This window comes from Petaurus breviceps, unplaced genomic scaffold (assembly GCF_028583685.1).
Source record: "Petaurus breviceps papuanus isolate PSGF00001 unplaced genomic scaffold, PetGlider_PUasm1.0 184, whole genome shotgun sequence".
NCBI lineage: Eukaryota > Metazoa > Chordata > Mammalia > Diprotodontia > Petauridae > Petaurus > Petaurus breviceps.
The window spans coordinates 2,784,750-2,807,908 of NW_027185793.1; the positions used below are offsets into that span (position 1 = coordinate 2,784,750).

Sequence of the window (23,159 nt, forward strand, 5' to 3'; positions counted from 1 at the left end):
GCCCAAGGTCACATGGCTAGTTTTTTTGTGTTAAGTGTCTGAGGTCGAATTTGAACTCCGGTCCTCCTGACTTCGGGGCTGATGTTCTACTCACTGCACTGTCTAGCCGCCCCGGATTTTTCTAATAATAACAGTTACCATTTATATGGTTCTTTAGGTTTTTCAAAACACTTCACATTTGTTATCTCATTTAGTTCTTACCACAACCCAATGAGGTAGGTACTATGCTATTTTCCTCACTTTGAAGGTGAGGCTGAGAAACACTGACTGCTTTGAGCAGAGTCAAATACCAGATAAGTATCTGGCATAATATCCAAACTCAGGTCTTCCTGGTCCAGCATTCTATCCACTGTAGCACCTAACTACTGCAATAATCTTTGAGAACAATCTCTGAGAAATACATAATCTAAGACAAAAGTATTAGCTACCCAGAAAATCATCAGTCACTGAGATTGCTAGATAAGGATTGTGACTGCATTGTGTAATCCTCATTTTATTTTTAAAGGTAGAAAAATGGTTCAACTTGTTATTAGCTAATAGTATTTTTGTTCAAATATTATTAAAATTCCAAATGTTTCATATCTGATATTTAAATTATAGAAGTCATTTAATTTTTATATAAGATTTATCATATAATGGGTTAGCTCTCCAAATGGGGCAACAAATTTAAAACTACCATACATGTCATTTAGTATTCTTGCTACTTAGTAACATTTGATATTCCTGGCCTAAATCTCTGTGTACCACAGAGACTCCAAGGTACTAGTTTGTCTCAGGGCAGGTTTAAATACAATTCACAAGCAAGTCAAGACATCACCCCATGATATCACTGGTCCTCTTTGAAAACGAAGGATGAATAACAACAGTAACAAGACACTCTCTAGTCTTAAGATCATCCCCTACAATTCAGAGGACCCTCAAGAGGGTGGAATAATTTTGAGTAGTCTGAAGAATTCCAATCAATTTGGGGAGAGACTGAGGGCTGAGAGATCTTTCCACAGTCCCAAACTCTTAAGTAATCTCACAACTTGATACCTATCATAAGAGTAGAAATGTAATTATAGGTACTAGGGAAATTTATGGTCCCCAGGTTTCCTGTTGACAAGGAACACCCTAGAAATGAGATTTTCTGTATTTGTCTGTGTATGCATGCACATACGTGTGTGTATGCACAAGCACACACAAATATACATACACATGAAGATCTACAGAGGAAACTCAATGGTTCTATTCTAGTTTACTAGGACAGAGGGGAGAAGAGATATACAGATTCTGCCCAATTACCCAACCAACTACCTGTTGAGAATGGTATCAATATTGGGGCTACAGATAGTTCAAGACTATTTAGTTAAAAGATCCCTCTGTAGTACAGCTTCTAACAGTCTCTGAGAGATTTCCTTTAAAAATGTTTTATTTATTTCATTATATATTTCTTAATTACATGTACATTTTTAACATTTTAAAATATTTTGAGTTCTAAAGTCCCTTTCTCTCTCTCACCTTACTATCTCCTTAAGAAGGCAAACTATTTACACTGATTGTACTTGAAAGTCATGCAAAATGTATTTCCACATTAGCCATGTTGCAAAAGAAAACACAAAATAAAACAATAAAGAAAATTTTTAAAGTATGCTTCAATATGCATTCAGAGTTCATCAGTTCTGAGAGATTTCTAAGATGAAATTTATTAGCCACTTAGAACTCCATAAAATATATGAATAGCATAATAATAATATGAGATAATATGTGTAAAGTGCTTTGTAAACTTTAAAGTAATATGTAAATCTCATTATTGGTGATTTAATTGTATCTTTCCTTTTCTGCTGTTTTCTTTCTCCTATACTGATTCCTTAGCCAAAATTCTCTTATTATTTTTCTAGTTCTTTCAATTCTTACTTCTCTTTTATTCTTTTATGATATGGTTTCCATTAGAAAACTCATTCTGAGCTTTAAAACATATTCCCTTAATGCCCACAGAAGTGGCAATAAAGGTTCTGGCTCTAGTTACATGAGAAGGTCCTCAATATTTGTATTATAAAAGATATCCTTTTATACATGTGCACAAGAAAAATTAGGTAAATTTAAGGGATGCTGACATTTGAAATCTAGGTAAAATAGTTTTATTTTGTACCATATGTATATATATACATACATATGCATATGTATGTATGTACATATACATATGTTATACATATAATGGTGGTAGATAAACATATTCTAGTCCCACTGATTCATATACACAAATTCCTCATAATTCAAAGACTATCTATACTGTTCTTTTTAAAATATATAGCAACCATATCATTTACACTTTATGACAATTTTTGAATACCTCTTATTTAGATAGTGCCAAAATCTTATTTTTCTTTCTGAAAGATGATTCATTCATGAATTTTGAAACAGAAGCTCTCCCTTCACATGTTTCTGTATCATGCCATCATTTTTAATTTAATTTGCTTTCCCATATATATAGACATATAAACTCAACAAAAAAGAATAAGTCAACAAATTAGTAATTCACAAAGAACTATGTATCTATCCCATACCCAATAATCGGATAAGCAGGAATTGTACGCCCAGGGCAAGAGAATGCTGTCTGTCAAACACACACCTGTAAGCAAATAATAATTATACAATCAATAATAGTTACAGTGAATATACCTTAGGTCGAAGGTTACTTTACTGATTGTTCAGACTACTTCTGTCACTGAATAATCAGTTTAGAGACCCCATGAACTACAGAACAACAAAAATGCCCAAAATAGTCTTTTTGCTCATGTTACCAAGTTTAGTAGCCTAGCTGGTTCCACCCATTCCTGAACCCCTTATTTCAACCCTACCACTCCCTTCTCCAACACTCCAGTCCTCATGGCCAGGAATATGTAACTCATACCTTTAGGTTGAATTTGTTCCCAGGTTCTAGGATTTATAATTATAGACAGTGGAGAAATATTCTATATTGAATTAGAATTTTTTTTCTTGGCAGGGGAGAAATAAGCATACCTAAATCTATACTTGAATAGCTCCATAACAAATCAGTCCAATTCTGCTGACTTGTACAGCATTTCTAGTAACCAAGGCCCTGTCTTGTTGTCTTTATGATTAAAATCCTGCCTTAGGTCACTACCAAGCAAGCTAGCTCCCTGGGTGATCTCAAGTCTTGCTCCTCTAGCTGGGTCTCTACTTCCTGCTGCCTGGTTGCTTCCTTGGCAGGTGTGCTCAACAGGCAGACTGTTGGGAGCTGGACATAAGAGCTATGGCAAAAATAATAGAGGACTTAAGTCTAATCTATGACCCTGGAAAAAGAATAGAACAAGTTAAACAACAACAACGTATGGAGGGGAGTGGGAGGGTTAGGCACTGAATAGCACTGTATTATATATTATATAATTAATATATTAATTAATTAATTATATATATATATAATAAGACAAATGCAATAGGACATCCAGTCATTAGAGAATTTGGGCAAAAAAGTAACTGAGAGAAAAACAAAAGTTCTTTAAATTGAATCTTATAAATGTTCTCTAGCCTCTTCATCATGCTGGTCATCTTCTTTTGGGCATATTCCTACTTGCCAATTTTGGTTCTTAAATGTGGCATCCAGACCCCAATAAAGAATTCCACCCACAGACCAAGCAGGATGGAGGAGTACTATCAGAATCAAAATCCTAGAAACTATGCCTGTCTCAATCTTAATGCAGCCTAGGATAGTGTGACTCCCAGGCCCCTCTCCCACTTCCTCTCCTTCCCTCTCTCTCTCTTAAAAAGATATCCATTTATATCTTTAAAGATAGATAGATAAATATCTAGCTCACCTTATATATTTACCTATATATATATATATCCAGTTCAAAATCACCAACTACCTACTAGACATTTCCACCTGAATGCCTCATAGGTAGGTAAATCTCAACAAATCTAAAAGAACTCATTTTTCTTAACCCAAAACTCACCCCTTTCCCTAACCCTTCTACTTCTGTTAATAGCACTGTCATTCTTCAAGTTAGCCTAGGTTCATAACCACTCCTCACTTCTCATCCCTTATATCCTATTAGTGTGCAAGGTTTTGCAGACTCTAAGATCACCATCTTTCACATCTGTCTCCTTCTTCCCACTTGCAAGGCGGTCATCCCAATTCATGTCAACTGGGTTAAGTCTACCTTCTCAGACTTATTATACATATATATCCTTGATGTCCTCTACAATTCAGTCAAATTGGCCTGCTTATTGCTCCTCACACACAACTTTTCATCTCCTGCGTTCATGCCTTTGGAGAGCTGTCCTCTAAGCCTGGAATGTCTTATTTCCTCACCTCTATTAGCTTCCACCTCACTTCTTAGCTTCCTTCAAGGCTCAGCTCAAGGACCATCTCCCTTCCTCAGCCCCACTGCTGCTCGTGCCTACTCCAAACCCCCACAAATCACCTTATAGTTACTTTCTATATATTTATACATATTTATTGTTGGTACAAATGTTTGTTTTCCCTAGAAAAAATTTAAGATCCTTCAAGGCAGGGACTAATTCATTTTTGTCTTTGCATCTGCAGTGCATAGTACAGGGCCTGGTGCATGATTAGGGACTGAATAAAGGTTTGTTGATTGATTAACATTCTTATGTCTTGAATCTTCTTCCATCTCACCTCTTCCTCTTAAAATTCCTGGCTTTCTCCAAAACTCAGTTCAAATGCCACCCTCTGCAGGAGAGCTTCCCCACTAAAGTGACCTTTCATCTACTCTGTAACTTATATATATATATATATATTTGTCAGGTAAGGTCCTTGAACACTGGGATTATTTTTTCTTTTTCTTTCTCTTTCCATTCTTAAGCACAGTCTTATGAACTTTAATGTTTGTTGAATGAATGATTAGCTTCCTTACCACAACGCTGACTTATGACGGATCTGTAGTATACTAAATCTTCTAGCTCTTCCTTATAGAAAAGTCTTTCTTGCCACAACTTTCCCATCTTGCACTTGTGAACTTGGTTTTCTAAGACCAAGTGAAATGTTCTGCATTTGTAACTAATGATTTAATTTTAGGCCAGTGTTCTAGTTGTCAAAATCTTTTCTGTCCTCTGTCTATGCTATCTATCCTACCTAATTTTGTGGCATCTGGAAATCTGATAAATATGCCATCTGTGCCTTCAACCAAGTAATTGCCAAAAGCATTACATATAAGAGTAAAAAATACAAATCTAGGGGGAGTGCTTTCAAGTTGACATCAAACCACTAATGAACTGACATGTTTCACATGTGGTTTTATAATTTTTTTATCATATGAATACATAAAAAGGCTATTTGCTTATCTTCCTACCTTTATTTCCCCAACATTAATAGACTGCTTTATTTTTTATATGCCACTATGCATCGAGATATAACTGAGAGGGCTGTTTCATATTCCTGCTCAGATCACTGAGATGTCCTAAGAGTTTTTTGTTCCTCCATGCTTCTTGGTTTGGAGTGAAAGTTCTGGCATTTAGAGACATTGCAAATAATCAGAACAATCCTTTGCTTAAGTCTGGTAAATCAACTGATGTGTATAATCTTTAGTTCTTCTAGGATGTTGTTTTTTGTTACTACCCAACAGGAAATGTTCCCAATCTAAGTCTCTCTCCTCAAATAAACAACCATACCCTTAACCCAACCTCATAAACAGAAAACAAAAAGGCAGTCAAAAGCAGTGTTGTAAGTAAAGCGTTAGCAAATAAACCCCACAAGGCAGTCTGCCAGGTGAGAGAGACTGCAAGAACTGTTCACTGCTGCAGTGCACCAACCCTAGGCGAGTCTCATAATAGCTACAAAAAGCTTCCCAAGTCCCTTGCCTTCTGCACCCATCAACCTACTGTCGTGGAGTCTATTGCTATTCTTCCCTGACTTCTGACATCAGACAACACAGAACAGTCCAGTACCAAAGAGCCTCTGCCCTCTTTCAGAAGGGAAAAAAAATCAAAACATCAGAGCTGGACCTTATGGCACTGTTCCCTTTGGATGACAATCTACTGTGCTATGGCCAGCACACCTATTATTAAAAGCCTAATATTGTACAGGTGAAAATTCCCTTTCCTATTACCAGTCTCTGCCTCCCTTACCTCCATTCACTTTAGCCTGACCCTTCCCATGTCCCTTTCCTGCTCTGTCTGCCATCTCTACTGATAAAGAAATATCCTCCCTATTAGATCTCTTCTTCTCACACTCCTTTGTTCTTCATACAATTAGGAAATCCTGGATCTATTCAGAAGAAACTGTAGCTCCACACCTCCAGCACTCAATGATGACTGGGCCAGGAAGAAAAATACTCCTAGCTCCTACTTTCAGACTTCTCCTTGTCTCATTAATTTAGTGATCTTTTTTTCCTCTAAGGTTCATTCCATCCTATCTTATCCTCTCCACCCTATCCTGATCCTGTTGGCAGGTTTTTTCCAGTCCCTAGCACATTCCCTTCTTTCTCAAGGAGGTTTGTGAGCTGGCTCACAGTCTTTCTCTCCATCCTAGACCTTCTTTTATAAACTTGGAGATTCAATATACCTATTTATGTCCCCTCAAAAATCAACTTCCTTACTCCAATGATCTATACTTTAAAAAAAATTTTAAAAACAATTCAGCCACAAAAAGGGTTGGTCAAACCATCTCATCTCCATCATCTTCTTCACAAATGTTCTTTCTATCTCTATAATCTAGAACAATGGAATTCTTCTAGTCAGCCATAATAGCAACCTTGGAGTTACTGATTTCTCTTACTCAGAAGATTTGTGTAAGGTTGTAGACATAACAAGCACAAGAAGTAGGATTTAAAACCAGGTCCTCTGACTCCAATAAGGCACTTTTTTAACTACACCAGCTCTCCTCCAAACTTTTCATAGAGGCAGCTAGATGGTACAATGGATAGAGCACTGGATCTGGAGTCAGGAATATCTGATATAAAATATAGGCTTAGACCCTTACTATCTCAAAACAATTCACTTAATCTCTATCTACCTTAGTTTCCTTATCTGTAAAAATGGAGATTACAATAGAACTTGCCTCCAAGAGCTGTTACATTAATGTCCTAAATTGGAAATATTTTCCTTAGTTCTGACCATCTGATCTATCAATTTTATTTCTTCCTATTCTTTTAAAAAATTTTTAATTTAAAATTTTATTTCTTCCCATTCTTTGAAGATTTAACTTGCATTCACTTTCTACATAAAATATTCAATTAATATCCTCAAATGGAGATTATCTTTCCCTTATCATAGCTTTTTTTCTATACTTCTCTAATGTTTTTTTATCATATTCTAATTTTATTATTTCTGGCGCTTTATAATTTTCCTTACAATGCTTTCCTTGTACAGGGACTACATTTTACTAATCTTGTACAATGTAAGTACTTAATAAGTCTTTAGTAAATATAATTATATATTTGGTTTTTGCTATAGTATTTAATATTTATTGATTCTCTGCTTTGCAATAATTGGATCAAACTGACTTTTGTTTGTTTTCTATCCCAAATGAAACTGTTATCTCCATGAAAGAGGGAACCATGCATTTTATAGACCACATATACTATTCTACACATTTTAGCTAATTTCTGATCAATTTAAGATCTGGGGACAAATATTGCTCTTTAAACTTAGCTCCTTAAAGCAAGTGAAAAGAAGGAAAAATCATTATAAAGCATATTTAATGCTGTGATTTGAAGTTAAAGAGATTTACGCCCCCCAAAATGGATGAGAAATATAAACATATTAATTTCAATGAGCAAGAAAGGTATTAACATATTAACACATGTGTTCCTTTGCTTCTAGCTTCTGTCTTTGGTCAGGTTGACTAACACTGCAGTGATGCCCAGGAAATGCCTATAACTAATTTATTCCTACCCCAATTTGTGTAATAATGAGCTGTGTTTCGATTGATGAAATTTCTATAGTCAGCTAGGATCAAACATTAGATTCATCTTTGTGTTTTTTTTCTCCTCCATCATTCTTCCCTTATTTCTTTCCCTCTACTCCACTCATCCTCCATTCAATTAGTTACCTAGTCATTTAAACTCTTTCTTGGAAACGGTTTTTCTCTAAGTATCCATCTGTTCATGAAAAGGCAGAATTGTGTAGTGAATATGGTCTGAATCTCTATGAAAAATAGGCTCTAACAATCCTATTTTTGTGACTAGGGCAAGTCATTTATTCTGTCTAAATGTTAGTTTCCTCATATGTAAAATGGTCTATGATAAAATATTTTTAAACTCTAAATAACTATATACATTTGAGTTGTTTATTGTTATTGTTATTATCATCATCATTATTATTATTCACACTGTGACCAGTGTAGTTCAGGTCATCAATATCTGTAGCTGGATTATATATTGGGAGATTTTTAACTGGTCTCCCTGTATCCAGACTTTCTTAACTTTGATTCATATATTGTACAGCTGCCAAAATAATTTTCCTAACACACAGGTCTAGCCAGGTCATTCCCCAATGCTTATATAATATAATCAAACTTCTTTAGTCTAGGATTTAAGACACTCCATTATGGCTCCAACCTACCCTTTCAAATGTATTTCACTACACTCCCTCATATACCCTATATTCTGGCCAAACTGAACTACTAGCAGTTATCCTTTCTCACCTTGCCCCTTTTAGCCTTGATTTATTTTCACCTGCCAGCCCCTCCCCAAAGCCTCCCTCCCTACACCTACCTCCCCATACCTCCACTCCTTCCTTTCTGCTTAATAAAACTCTTTTCCTTCAAGGACCAGTTTAAATGCTACTTGACCCAGGAAGTATTCCCTCATAATCTCCCTCCCTTCCCACACCAACTGAAAACAATAACAACTACCACCTTGAGAGCTGGCATTTAAATAGAGCCTACTAGGTGCTAGGCACTATGCTAAAGCATTTTACAAATATTATTTCATTTGATACAACCACCTTGAGAGGTACATGCTATTATTATCTCCAGTTTACAGATGAGGAGACTGAAACAAATAGAAGTTAAGTGATGTGGTCACACTATTATTCAGTCTTCCCAGGCCACATCTGAACTCTGGTCTTCCTGTCTTCTCATCCAGTGCTCTCTCCATGGTACCGCCTACTGGTGGAAGATTTCTCTTCTTGCAATTTCCTCAGATATAGGCTTAGACCCTTAACTATCTCAAAACCATTCACTTAATCTCTATCTACCTTAGTTTCCTTATCTGTAAAATTATATGTAATATGTATATTATATATAATATAATAAAAATAAAAAAAACCTTTTTATATTTCATCTAGACCTCTGCTTTGCTTTTTTTTTTTAACATTCACTTTTGTATCATATTAAAGTGTTTTATTACTGCTTTTGGACAAAGGCTGCCTTTTTTCTTCCTATTTCTATACTCATTATAAAAATCTGTTTAACAATTCTCTCATTAGTAATATCAAGATATAAAAGGTGCCATCAAAGAGATGTACGGCTGAAAGAAGCAATGGGTCAGTAATACAGTGAGAGGGAGTGCAACACAAGTATACCCAATGCTTAACGTAGCCTCTGGCATAAATCAGGTACTTTGTAAAGCCTATAAATTGCATCAAAATAAAATTTTACTGTATTTGCTAATTTGTGATTTGTTCTCAACCAACATGAGTAAGAAGCAATTAAGACATGTTATTATGTATTTCATGATGGGAAACAACTATAAAGAAGCTTTCGAGTTTTGTACAATACTTGTTCTAAAGTACAGAAAGGATTGATGATTCAAGATTCTTAAATCTACTTAAAATGTAATGAATATTTCTTTTAAATTTAGGATAGAATATGTAAAGGCTACAAATGAAATGCATACCTGAGGATGGCCACAGTAATTGGGGTACCAGCCATAAAAGTAAACACAACAGTAGCAAAGAAAAAGGCAAAGAATATGGGTAAATTCTTGCATCGAGATTCACATTTCCCAGCTTGCGCATCTATGACATCACCCTCCACAGTTGATAGTAGTCGTTTCTTTTGTCCCACACAGGAACAGTTATAATACACCTATGAACATTACAATGTAAAACAAAGTTTTCATGAACATGGCTGTTGTATACTAGTATTAATGACAATAAAAGTGAAATTAAATGAATAACTATACAAGAACTAAACTATTCTTGTCTGTAGGAAACAATGTTCAGTTTCCAGTTTCATTTTTTAATATTTTCTGATTATATTCTTGTCATTATGCATACTCTCCTCCTAGTTCTCCTTGCTTTCTCTCCAGAATTAGAGGTCTTCACATGCATTATTTCTTTTTTTTTTTTAAGCAATAGGGGTTAAGTAACTTGCTCAAGGTTACACGGCCAGTTATTTCTGGGTGTGGTGCTGAGTATCTGAGCCCAGATTTGATCCAGGTCATCCCGACACTGGAGCCGGTGCTCTTACTCGCTGAGCCACCTGGCCACCCCTCACATGCATTATTTCTATCTTCCTTAACCATAATTTGTTCAGTCATTTTCCAATCAATGGACACCTACTTTGTTTCCAGTTCTTTTCTACCATAAACAAGGCTGCTATGGATAATCTTTTGAATGGATTTTTTTTTCCTTTTCTTTGACCTCACTGACAGGTATTTCTGGGTCAAAAGATAACATAAATAAACATTTTAGCTACATTTAAAAACTTAATTCTTAAATTCATAAACCATAAAACAATAAAATTCATAAAACCAATTTATAGTTTCATCAAAAGTGTATGAATGTGGCTATCTTTCTATAGCCTCCCTAACACTAATTATTTCCATATTTTGTTAGCTTTGATAATTTGTGGTAAAAAATTTCAGAGAATTTTTGATTGGGATTTTTTTTATTAGTGATTTGGAACACTCTTTCATTTGGTTGTTACTAGTTTGCAAGAATTTTTGAGATTATTTATACTCACTGACCACTTACCAGTTGAAGAATGGCTCTTGATCTTACATATTTTTATTAGTTCCCTAGATATTTTTAGTATATAATTATCAAAGATATTTGATGATAACTTCTATTCCCCCATTTGACACATTTGCTTCTCATTCTAACTACACTGATTTTGGCCATGTAAATCTTTTTAATTTCATGTAATTTAAATTATTTTATCTTTTATGATCATGTGTATCCTTTTTTGATTAAAAATTCTCCTTCTAACCAAATTTGTGAAAACTACTTTATTTCATTGGCTTATTTTTTTCATATTCAAGTCACATATTCATTTTAAGCATGTTAAGTTATATGATTCAAGATATTCTTCTAAATCAGAAGTTCTTTATCTGAGGCCTACAGACACCAAAAGAATCTCTTGATAGGTTTAGAGTTGGGGGAGGGAATTTATGAATTGGATGGATCTTGACTTACATCTTTATTTTCACTAACTTCTAAATGAAATTTAGGATTTTCTTCAATTATGTATTTCTAAAAAGAGTCAGATATGACTTAAATGAATGAACAACAAAGCAAAATCAATAAATGAAAGTTAGGCTATTTTCTTTCCTTAAAAGATATTGAAACCATCCTCAAGACTTGGTTGGCTTGGGAGACTAAAGGTTAAGGCTATTGACATAATTGCCTAGTGGCCTGAGGACAAAGTAGCCTGGAGGAGCTTCAGAAGCTTTTTCTGATGCTTGGCTAGTGAAAAACAATGGGAAAAACAAGCAAAGGAGCTGCATCTAGCTGAAGAAACTTGAGGTGCCTTTAGTGACCATCTTGCTGAGTATCCTCTCCTGCTATGGCCAAGTAAGTCTCCTTTTGTTAACTACTGAATGATCAAAGAATGATTAAAAATCAAAACTGAAATAATACAGTGCTGGGCTGTCAGGTCTACAATAGTATTCAGGGGTATGCTAGAGTCATCTTGAAATGACCCATGAAAGCAAACTTGTTTTCAGTATGAACATTTATACCTCAGAAATCAACAAATGTTACAAATTAAGGCTTGATTTATTGTGTTGCAGATTATCTAGAACTAAGAAAGTAATGGGAAAATATTAATAATGTAGATTAAACTTAAAGGTGTATTGTTTGTATATATATTTTTTTTCTGGACAATCAGCTAACATTTGCCAGAACACCCCCTGGTGTATCTGTGTAAGAAGGGAAGATAATGAGTTCATTAAGCTTCTAGAAGTGCTTTTGGGGATGCCTCTCAAAGATGGTGGTTGCTTGCTGTGAGATGCTTCCCACTCTTACAGGATTAGAACATAAACTACTTGTGGCTACTCAGAGGAGAATAGAGTGAATATGCTCTGTGACCTCAAGAAATGTCTGTTGAGGGGTGGCCACATAGCACAGCGAGTAAGAGCACCGGCTCCAGTGTCAGGATGACTTGGAGATCGAATCTGGGCTCAGACACTTAGCACCCACCCAGAAACACCTGGCCGTGTAACCTTGAGCAAGTTACTTAACCCCAATTGCTTAGGGGCAGCCAGGTGGCTCAGTGAGTAAGAGTACTGGCTCCAGTGTTGGGATGACCTGGAGATCGAATCCCGGGTTCAGACACTCAGCACCACACCCAGAAATAACTGGCCTTGTAACCCTGAGCAAGTTACTTAACCCGATTGCTTTTAAAAAAAAATGTCTGTTGAAGATTATGACAAAAAATCCTCCAGGGGTGGTGTCCTACTGGGGGAATCTCTTTAGAATATTGTTTACATTCAAAAGATCTTGAAAATCTTGAATTTAGGAGATCAGAAAAGATTTTATCCTCACTAGAAACATACAAATTCAGAAGAATAGATTTATATTCTGTCTTTGCTGGGACTAGATGCCTTTGTACATCTAATTGTAATCATCTCCCAGTTGCTTTTACAGAGGCCTCCTAAAAATAAAAATGCCCCTCTGAGATTTTAGGGAGTCATATTTGTATGAAATAGGGAAGTAACTGTTTGGTTTTGAATATTTTTTTAAATTTATTTTTTTATTTTTCAAATGCTTTATTAACTTCTGATTTACATCATTCATTTCTGCAAGATTTTGAGTTACAAATTTTCGCCCCGTTTTTTCCCCTACCCACTGCCCCAAAATAGCAGTCCCACAGGATATCCCCTCCTCCAATCTGCTCTCTCCCATATTTTCTCCCATACCCCTTTTGACCTCTCCAGTGGATTTCAATGCCCCAGTGCCTTTATATCTTATTTCCCAATTGCATGTAAAATAGTATTAATAATAGTATATATATTTGAGTATTTGATTTTGAAACTTTGAATTCCAGATTCATTCCCTTCCTCCCTTGTCACCCACCCTTACTGGGAAGATAAGCAGCTCAGTATAGGCTGTACATGTGTAGCTAATGCAAAACAATAACATAGTAGATATATTGTAAAAGACTGACTTTATTTTCCTCCCTACTATCCCACCTCCCACTTGTTCTATTCTCTACTTAAATCCTGTCCCTTCTCAAAAGTGGGTGCTTCCAACTTCCCTCCCCCCAAGTCTGCCCTCCCTTCCATCATCCCAACTCTCATCCCCTTCTCCCCCTACTCTCCTGTAGGGTGAGATATCCTATTTAGTGTGTATTTCATTCCCTCCTCAAGCCAAATTCAATGGGAATAAGGTTGACCCTTTTGCCTTCCTATTCTTCCCCTCCATTATAACCATTTTCCCTTGCCTCTTCTATATGAGGCAGTTTACCCCATTCTGTCTCTCTCCATCTCCTCTCATTATATTCCTCTCTCACCTCTTAATTTTACCTTTTAAGTATCGTCCCTTCCTGTTAAATTGGTCCTGTGCCCTCTATCTATGTATACCTGTAAACATATATACACACATTCACATATGTATTCATATGCCTATATACCCTCATCTATAGACATATATATTTCTATTCCCTTCAACTACTGAGAAAAGTTTCATAAGTTACAATTATTGTTTTTCCATGTAGTAATGTTAATAGTTCAACTCTGATAAATTCCTTATGATTTCTTTCCCCTGTTTACCTTCTCATGCTTCTCTGGCTTCTTGTATATGAATGTTGAATTTTCTATTCAACTCTGGTTTTCTTCATCAAGAATGCTTGAAAGTCCTCTATTCCACTGAATGACCATATTTTCCTCTGAAACATGATACTCAGTTTTGCTGTGTAGGTGACTTTTGGTTTTAATCCCAGCTCCTTTGACCTCCAGAATATCATATTCCATTCCCTTTGATCCCTCAGTATAGAAGCTGCCAGATCCTGGGTTATCTTGATTGTGTTTCCACAATATTCAAATTGTTTCTTCCTGGCTACTTGTGATATTCTCTCCTTAATCTGGGAATTCTGGAACCTGGCTATAATATTCCTAGGAGTTTTCCTTTGGGGATCTTTTTCAGGAGGTGATCGATGGATTCCTTCAACCTCTATTTTGCCCTCTGGTTCTAAAACATCAGGGCAGTTTTCTTTGAGAAGTTCCTGGAGGATGATTTCTAGGTTCTTACTTTGATCATGGCTTTCAGGTAGTCCAATAATGTTTAAATTATCTCTCCTGGATCTATTTTCCAGGTCAGTGGTTTTTCCCATGAGATATTTCACATTGCCTTCTGTTCTTTCATTTTTGGATCTGTTTAACAGCATCGTTATTTCTCATAAAGTCATTAGCTTCCATTTGCTCCAATCTAATTCTGAAGCAATGATTCTCCTCATTGAGCTTTTGAGGTTCTTTTTCCATCTGGCAAATTTGGCTTTTTAAGAAATTCTTCTCCTCATTGCCTGTTTGAGCCTCTTTTGCCATTTGAGTTAGTCTACTTTATAAGGTGTTATTTTCCTCAGGCTGTTGACTCTCATTTCATAATTTTCTTGCATTGTTCTCATTTCTCTTCCCAATTTTTCCTCCACTTCTCTTATCTGCTTTTTAAGGTCCTCTATGGCCTGTAACCAGCTCGCATTTTCCTTTTAAGCTTTTGGTGCAGGAGTTCTGACTTCACTGTCTTCTTCCTGTTCCATGCTTTTCTCCTTTTTGTCCCCAAAACAGGAGTCTAATGTTGGAATCTTCTGTCTGCTTTGTTTCCTTTGCCTGGTCATGTCACCCCTCAGTCACTTGACCCCTGGGCTTTTTGCCACAGTAGGACTCTGCCATCAGATAGGGGAGTTTTCATCCCAAACGCTGGGGTTTTCTCAGCTGCCAGTGCTATTAGATGGGTGCCCTCTCTGAGGTCTCCACATGCTCTGGCAAGCTGGACACACACCCCAGGACCTCCACCCTAGACTTCAATCCAGATCCAAGCAGGTTAAAGGAAGAGCGATTATCCCTCAGACTGGTGCTTGGTCCCCCTACACTCTGCAGGCCAGGAGCTGAAGCTGCCACGTGGCGCTGGATGGCTGTGCCAGCATCTCAGTGGCTTCTCACCCCAGGGGCAAAAGCCACACACTCCCTCTTACTGGGTCCCAAAGTCCAGACTGCACTGACCTCTCACTTTGTCCTTCACATCTATGTGTTGATAAATCTGAAAGGGCCACAGCTCCTGCTGCTCTGGAGTCCCTCCAGCCTGGCGGCAGGTCAGACCTGCCCTGGGGCTAAAGCCGGGGCATGAGGCTGGGCTTGGCTCCCAGAGCGCTGAGCTGGCCGATTCCTGATGGCCTGCCGGGCTGTCCTCAATGGGAGGTTAGCTTCTCTTTGTCATTTTGTGGGTTCTGCAGCTCCAAAGTTTGTTTAGAGTCCCCTTTTACATGGATTGGGGAAGGTAGAAGCTGGAGCAGGGGGGAGGCCCTGCTTCTAGTCTGCCATCTTGACTCTGCCCCCCGAACATTTTTGAAATAACAATATAACTGAATCAGCAGTCCTCAGGCTTATAATTGCATATGAAGACAGTCAGAAAGCTGAGGAATGGCATGAAAGACCCCAATAGTGAGAGAATGGAAATCAGAGAATTTGAGGACTGTCTAACAACTCTTCCAAAGAAATCGTGCATGGTTTTCCCTTTTATTTTGTCGTTTGAGATTCCAACTCAATTTTTCTACATGAAATTTTATTATAATTTTTTTGGTACAAGACATTGGGAAAGAACTTTAAGGGCCAATGCTTAACTCTCTCTAGGAGTTTAGAGTCTTTTCTGGAACTGGGGATATGGACAAATGCTCCAATTGCGCTGAGCATAGGCAGGGATACTATTATCAGTTTTTAAAAAGTTTCCATTCAACCCAGGTCACATGAGCAACAAGCTGGAGGACAAGATATTTTCTCTGATCTTTCTCACCTCTCAAACCTCTCCAAAATAGAAATTATGTACAAAAGATAAAGCAATTTCAACTATCTCCATGGTCTAGGACACCCAGAATCCAAAGGAAGATTAAAACACACACACACACACACACACACACACACACTCACACACACACACACATACACCCAGGAACTGATGCTCACTGACCCTGAGCTCACTCAGCACTACTAGAATTAACCAACACTGGCTTACAATAAAACCCATTTCCATACCACCATGCCACCTTCTTTCTAATACCAGAGACACCTTGGCTTCAGGCCATGGAAGTTGGCCTAGGTCAAGACTGACAGCCAGGTGACCATAGCTTCTCAAGAGTAAATGCCTGCCAGCGACTGAAACCCCATAGCACTAGCAGAGCAGGTGCTGGAGCAGACAAACTCTTTGGACCAGTGTGGCAAAGTTCTAAACTGCGAGAGAGAGACAGAGAGACAGAGAGAGAGAGAGAGAGAGAGAGAGAGACAGAGAGAGACAGAGAGAGAGAGAGACAGACAGAGACAGAGAGCAGAGAGACAGAGAGACAGAGACAGAGAGAGCAGAGAGAGACAGAGACAGAGAGAAGAGAGAGACAGAGTCAGAAAGAGACAGAGAGAGAGAGAGAGAGAATGCTAAGGGAAAGAGTACAGCATCTAGCAGGGCTAGTTCTGACCACTCAAATGTCACCTGGGGCAGAAATCTAGGCTGGTAAACCAGGAATTAGCCATCATGGGAGGAGGCTGGGTTTATATAAGATCCATCCCTCACAGAAACCACCAACACCAGAGGGGACAGAGTCAGAAACTGAACAGGGGAAAACTGTAGAGGAGTGTGAGGAAGACTGAAATTAACAAAGATTCAGCAAGAAAATAACTCAAAGATCTTGAACAAAAACAGACAAATAAACATTCAACAATGGAATGAAATATGTCCTTCAGATTTAGTAAGTGAAACAAAAGAAAATAAACCAACACTTTATGAGACAGAGGACCTGGTAGAAGGAGGGGAGAAGACGGAACAATAATATACTGTTATAACACACTGAAAATTGTAAAAGTGGAATTTGTGACCTACACAGAAAAAATAATGGAAAGAACAGAAAAAACAAACTGGATTCTGTGATGGCAAATCTCACCACAAAACCAAAAGAAAGAATAATAGACTGGGAATGCAAATACAAAAAGTGAAGGACAGTGTAGAAGAAGAGAATCAAAACTCGGTAATTTTAAATGAATATATGCTCATCATCCAAGCAAACATACTGATCTGAAAGACATGATACATCACATGATGCATGTGATGAATATGGAGAAATACAGAAAAAATCTTTATAAACTGGTACATAATGAAGTAAGCAGAGGTAAGAAAAATATATACAGTAACTACAACAATGTAAATTGAAAAAAAAAAACTACACTCCAAAAATCCAAAGTAATGAAAGTAATGAAAGCAGTACACAAATGAAGAGATATTAAAGGACACCCATTAACTCAATCCTTTGGGAAAGCAGGGGGTTCATTAGCATTACACATTGCACATGTCTTCAGGCTTTTTCTGTGGATTGAGCAGTTGTGTTGTTTTCTTCCTAACTAAAAAGATACTATTTGTTATATAGTATGGCTCTCAAGAAGGGGAAGGAACACTTGGGATAATGATAATGATGCAAGAAACAAATGATATCAATAAAAAAAAACTTATTTTAAAAAATATTTCTACTCTTATCCTTGAACTGTGATCTCTCCTCTTCTTCTCTGTCTCCTTTATTTGTCTGTCTCTGTGTCTCTCACTTCCTCCCTTTCCCCTTCCTTCTCTTTCTTCTTCCTTTCCTCTCTATAAGCCAAAGAACTTGACCTTGAAGATCAAATATTGTTATATAATTGAAGGATTACTCAGAAAACATGAGAAAAAGATTAAATTTTAGAAAATAATATAAAAAACTTCTCAGACATATTGGAATTAAAAATCAATAGAATCTATATGATATTGGTAGTGAGGAATCTCAAGTTTAATAAACCCAGGAATGTAGCCAATGAGTTCCAGAACTATAGATCTTGATCATCTCCTTCACATTCTCTCTACATTCTAGTCATAATCTCCACTCTGCCTCCCTCTTTTTCCTTCCTTCCATTACTGTAATGTTAATGGGATATAAGATCTTCCCTGACCATTAACAGGCCTCATATGGAACCCATTAAAGGAAGCTTGCTTGCTTTCACACCCTTTGCTAATTTCTAATTAGGCACTAAGCCAGGAGGGTTGTGATGCCTACTGGCTCTGAGAAGTCTATATATACTCTGAGTTGGTATTTTGCTTTGGGGGTTCCCTAATGAAAAGGATCTTGTGATTCCATGGTGGAGATTTTGAGTGACTGTATGTTCAGAGCTCCCTGATTGTTCAGATGTAAAGGATCTCTCGATTCAGGGATGTATGTAAAGTGTATAGCAATACTGCTTTGATTCAGGCAGTCAGAACCCTGTCTGTTGGTCTTTATTTCTCTGCTTATATTTTCTCTGAAGTTCAGGGTATTGACTTTTCCCCTGAACTAGTGAATGTAATTAAAAAGGATTGTTGACCCCTTAAACATCTATCTTTCCTAGTAAAGCCGATCTACTAGCAGCCATCCTGGGTATGCCAATGTGGTTGCTGCTAGACATACACATACACATACACTGGAACCCAGGACTCTCTACTCTTGAGACAGAGGCTTCTGATAAGCTTTCATCTTATTTTGCTTGGAACCAGGTTTCCTACTACTTCCCAACCATCATCAAATCACCACATCACTTATGTCCCCTCATTCCACCCTTTTTCAGCTCCACTTTATGTGTTGTCTTCCTCATTAAGAAGAAAGCTTCCCAAAGGCAAATACCATCTCATTTCCTTGCACGTATATCTCAAGCACTTAGCACTGCCTTTAGAAAGTGCTTAAGAGAAGTTCTCTCTTTCAGAGTCTAGGGAAAAGTGGGCACATGTGGCAAAGGGTTAACTATTAGTTCCTGTTTTCTGGGAATCCTTCTCTCCTATTTGTGTGGTGTTCAAGAAGTTCTCCTTAAGTATGGTGAATCTGCACCTATATATACTTAGCACCTGATACAAATACAAATACTACTTCTAGCTGATTCTGGGACATCACTAAAACAGATGGTAAGATGAGAAGTCCAAATAAGGTCCTCCTCCAACCAAAGTGAGGAAGGGGAAGTGTCGGTCAAGGCCAAAGCCATATCCTGTCTTTCCTCCTAGAGAGGTCCCTCCCATGAGGTTCAGCTAGAATTTCACACTCCAATTTCTGGAATCATTCTTTCTCAACAAGTTTGATCATTTTAGAGATGATCCTTGGGGATGTAGCCAAATTTCCTCAGTCTGTTGGAACAGGATTTTTAGATGGCTCTGGAGGAGAAAGTGAGGCTGGTGACCTTGTATAGCCCTCCTTCACATTCAAATCAAAGGCAACTGCAAGTCATGTCATTGTTTCTCTGATGTCATGGTCCTCTTCGAAAATGAAGGACAAACACAACTTGTGAGTAGTCCAAGCTGCCTGAATAGAAACCCAGTCAGTTGGGTTACTCAGCTTGTACTCTTCCTCTCCTTCTCCTCTCCAAAGGAAAGTAAATTTTGATGGCAGAAAGCAGTCTAGTTAACTTGGGGTTTACTGGCTAGACTTCTTCCTTTTCTTTCCTTCTTCCTTTTCTTTCTCTATCTCTCTCTTTTTCTTTCTTTCTTTCTGTCTTTTCTCAAAGACCAAAGTTTAAACCCATTTCACTCTGGAGCTCATAGATTGGACAATAGGTCCCTGCCCAAGTGCCACTTAATGACTATATTGTGGGCCCTCTTGGCTCAGAGTGAATGTGTTTCTTTTGGCCAGCAACCCTGAGGGTCTTCCCCTCCCAGTTTGGTTTTTATTTTTAATTAAAGGGGTCCTCTTAACTCACTTCTTAAAAGAAGCCTATTCACTGAATAGTTGTTACCTCACTCAAAGTAAGAACCGGAAAAGACCTTAGTCTAAAAGATACAGGGGCTCCCATTGTATTCTGGATCATCTCTAGTCATCCTGATGACTATCTGGTCACTGGATCCAGATGGTTCTGGAGGAGAAAGTGAGGCTGGTGACCGAGTGCAGCCCCTTTCTCACTTAAAGTCAACTGCAAGTCATATCATCATCTCCCTGATGTCATGGTCCTTTTCAAAAACGAAGGACAAATACAATCTTTACATAACATCATTCTAGTTCAAAGGCCCTTTAGCATTTAGTCCAATGCCTATGAATGGCTGAGTGAGACATGTTCTCATCTAGTTAAGGTATCAAGGCTAAAATGCGGTGCGATAATTTAATCCAATCCTTATACTTACATACAAATACAAAATGTTATTTATATAAATGATGACAAGTAATTTGAGAGATATTGATTGAGAGATATTATGGTTACTATTTAAATTAATGTTCATATTTAGTATTATAGCAATCATATAGTGAAATTATATAACTAGAAAAATTAGTAACAATTCGTTGGGAGGCACAAAAGTCCTAGCTAGAAATGGTGAAAAAAATGTACAAATGAAAGTAGCCTATTTCAAAGTATATTTAAAGCAGTAACCAAATCTATTTGGTACTGGTTCACATATATGAGTAGACCAGATTAGATAACCAAGGCCCTAAAGAAATAAAACACAGTAGTTTACTAAACCCAAGAATACAAAACATTGTGGGAAGGATTCCCTATCAGTAAGAAGTGTTGGGGAAAGTTAGAATTAATTTAATAGAAAGTAGTACTAGACCAGCATCTATACCACACAATAAACTCTCTAAATGGATAAGCAACCTAAATGAAAAAGTGACAGGTAAATGAAAGGTGCCTTTCATATGTATGGTTAGGGAGAGAACTGATAATGATACAAGGAAAGAGATAACAAAAGACAAAATAAACTATTTTGATTATTTATAAGAGGCACTCTGGTATAGTGGATAAGGAATTGTTCTCAGAGTCAGGGAGATCTGGATTCAAGTTCCTGGTAAATATTGGCTCTGTATCTAGACAAATCACCTAACCTCTCAGAGCCTCAGGAGATGCTTGTAATATAAGTTGGAGGATAACAAAGAGATATAATTATAAGTCCATCAACAAGCACTATTTGTCAAGCACTAACATATGTGCTAGGTTCTAGACATATAAAGATAAAATGCAAATAGTCCCTGCCCTCAAGTTGCTTATATCCTAATGGGGAAGGATTCATCCACATATGTAGGTATATACAAAATGCACACAAAGAAGCAGCAAGAAAACCTAGGTAGGAGTTAGGAGAGACAAAGGGGTTAATAGTCAAGGGGTAAAGAAATATCTCAGATAGAAGGTGGTGCTTGAGCTAAATTTTAAGGAGTGCAGAGATTCCAAACGGTGACGGTGAGAAGGGAGAACACTGTAGGAATGAAGAAAAATGTGCAAATGCACTGAGACAGGAGATTATGTCTTGTATGAGGAACAGCAAGAAATCCAGTATGGACAGGCCATAGAGGGCACAGAAGGAAATGATATGTATTAAGTGTGAAGTGATTTCTGGGAACGTGGAGAAAAGAGGTGGCTAGTAAGAGCCATAGAGATAAAAATGAAAGAAATTGGCAAATTCTTCATTTCCCACCTTGCTGTACTCCTTGAGACTGCTCTTCCCTCATGCCTCTAGGAAGCTGACCATAAGGAACCTCATTATCTTGCAAGGTGGCATCAGATATGGCATTCTCACCTCCTCAATATCCTCTGCTCCTCTGACTGGACGGTGGATGGATGAACTCCCCTAGAACCTCCATGTAATATGATTGCCCAGGCCAGTCATCTTTTCAACTTCCCATCCAGCCGCACCCTTCTGGACTTCTTCATCATGCTCTCTTCAGCTTCTTGTGTATGTTGTTTTCTCTCATTAGAGTGTGAGCTCCCTGAGGATGGGGACTATCTTTCTTTTTCATATTTGTATCTTCAGTGCTCAGCACAGGTCTGGCACAGAGTACACACTTCATAATTGTCTACTGGCTAACTACTTGGATATGTGAGGTGAGTGAAAGTAAGGAGTTGAGGATGGCACTGAGATTTTGAAGCTGGGTGAATGGAAAGATTGTGGCATCTTTGACAAAGGAAAGTTTGGAAGATGGGTGAGTTTAGGGGGAAAGCTAACAAGTTTAAGATTTAGACAACATGTTGAATTATAGATGTCTATGGGACATTCAGTTTCATCTTTCCAGTAATCAATTGGTGATGTTGGACTAGAGCTCACAAGGGACACTAAGGCCAGAAATAATAGTTCTAGGAGTCAGCTATATAGATATGATAATAAAATCGATGGGAGCTGATGACAGCCCATAAAATAATATAATGATATATATTTATGTATTTAAAAACATTCTCATAATGGGTCCATTTACTTCACAAGGTCGGACTCATCAGTCTACCAAAGGCATTATACAAAAAAAAAGATTTTGAACTTCTAATCCAGCATGAGATGGTCAAATGATGTAAAGAGGCCAGGAAGGTACAAGAACTGAAAAGAAAGGTCATTAGATTAGAAAAAAGAAAATAATGTATATCATTGGAGAAACAATTTTAGTTGAATAATAAGACCAGAAATCAGATATCAAGGGGTTTAGAAGAAAGTAAGGAGTAAAGGACATTAAGGCAATGGGTCTGGACAGCATTTTCAATGAATGTGCCTGAAAAGGATGCAGTGAGGGTTTTTTAAAAATTTAGAAACAAGGTTGTGTTTGTAGACATTAAGTGGAAGAATAATAGGTAGGGAAAGACTTAATATTAGAGAGAAGTGTGATCAGAGTGGTAGCAAAAGGATAAAGAAGAGGGAGGAGATGGGTTCAAGGGTATAAGTAGAAGGGTTGCTTCTAATGAAGAAAGGAATTACCTCTTCATTAGAGAAAGGAATAAAGGAGATAATTATGAAATCAAAGAGAATGATATTGAAGAAAAGAGGAGCTCACAGTAAATGTTCTAAATTTCTCAGTAAAGTATAAAGTAAAATCCTCACCTGGGGGC

The 23,159-nt window shown here is 37.4% G+C and overlaps 1 protein-coding gene across 1 annotated transcript in view; it reads right to left on the bottom strand.

Moving 5' to 3' along the window:
* The window catches only part of LOC138161242 (solute carrier organic anion transporter family member 4C1-like), a 139,622-nt gene that overhangs the window by 39,239 nt on the left and 77,224 nt on the right, over positions 1-23,159 (bottom strand). Inside the window, exons 10-11 of the mRNA XM_069088055.1 lie at positions 9,804-9,994; positions 2,547-2,611 (exon numbers count right to left, since the gene is read on the bottom strand). Of these exons, the coding sequence (XP_068944156.1) occupies positions 2,547-2,611; positions 9,804-9,994 (256 nt within the window). The remainder of the gene's footprint in view (positions 1-2,546; positions 2,612-9,803; positions 9,995-23,159) is intronic.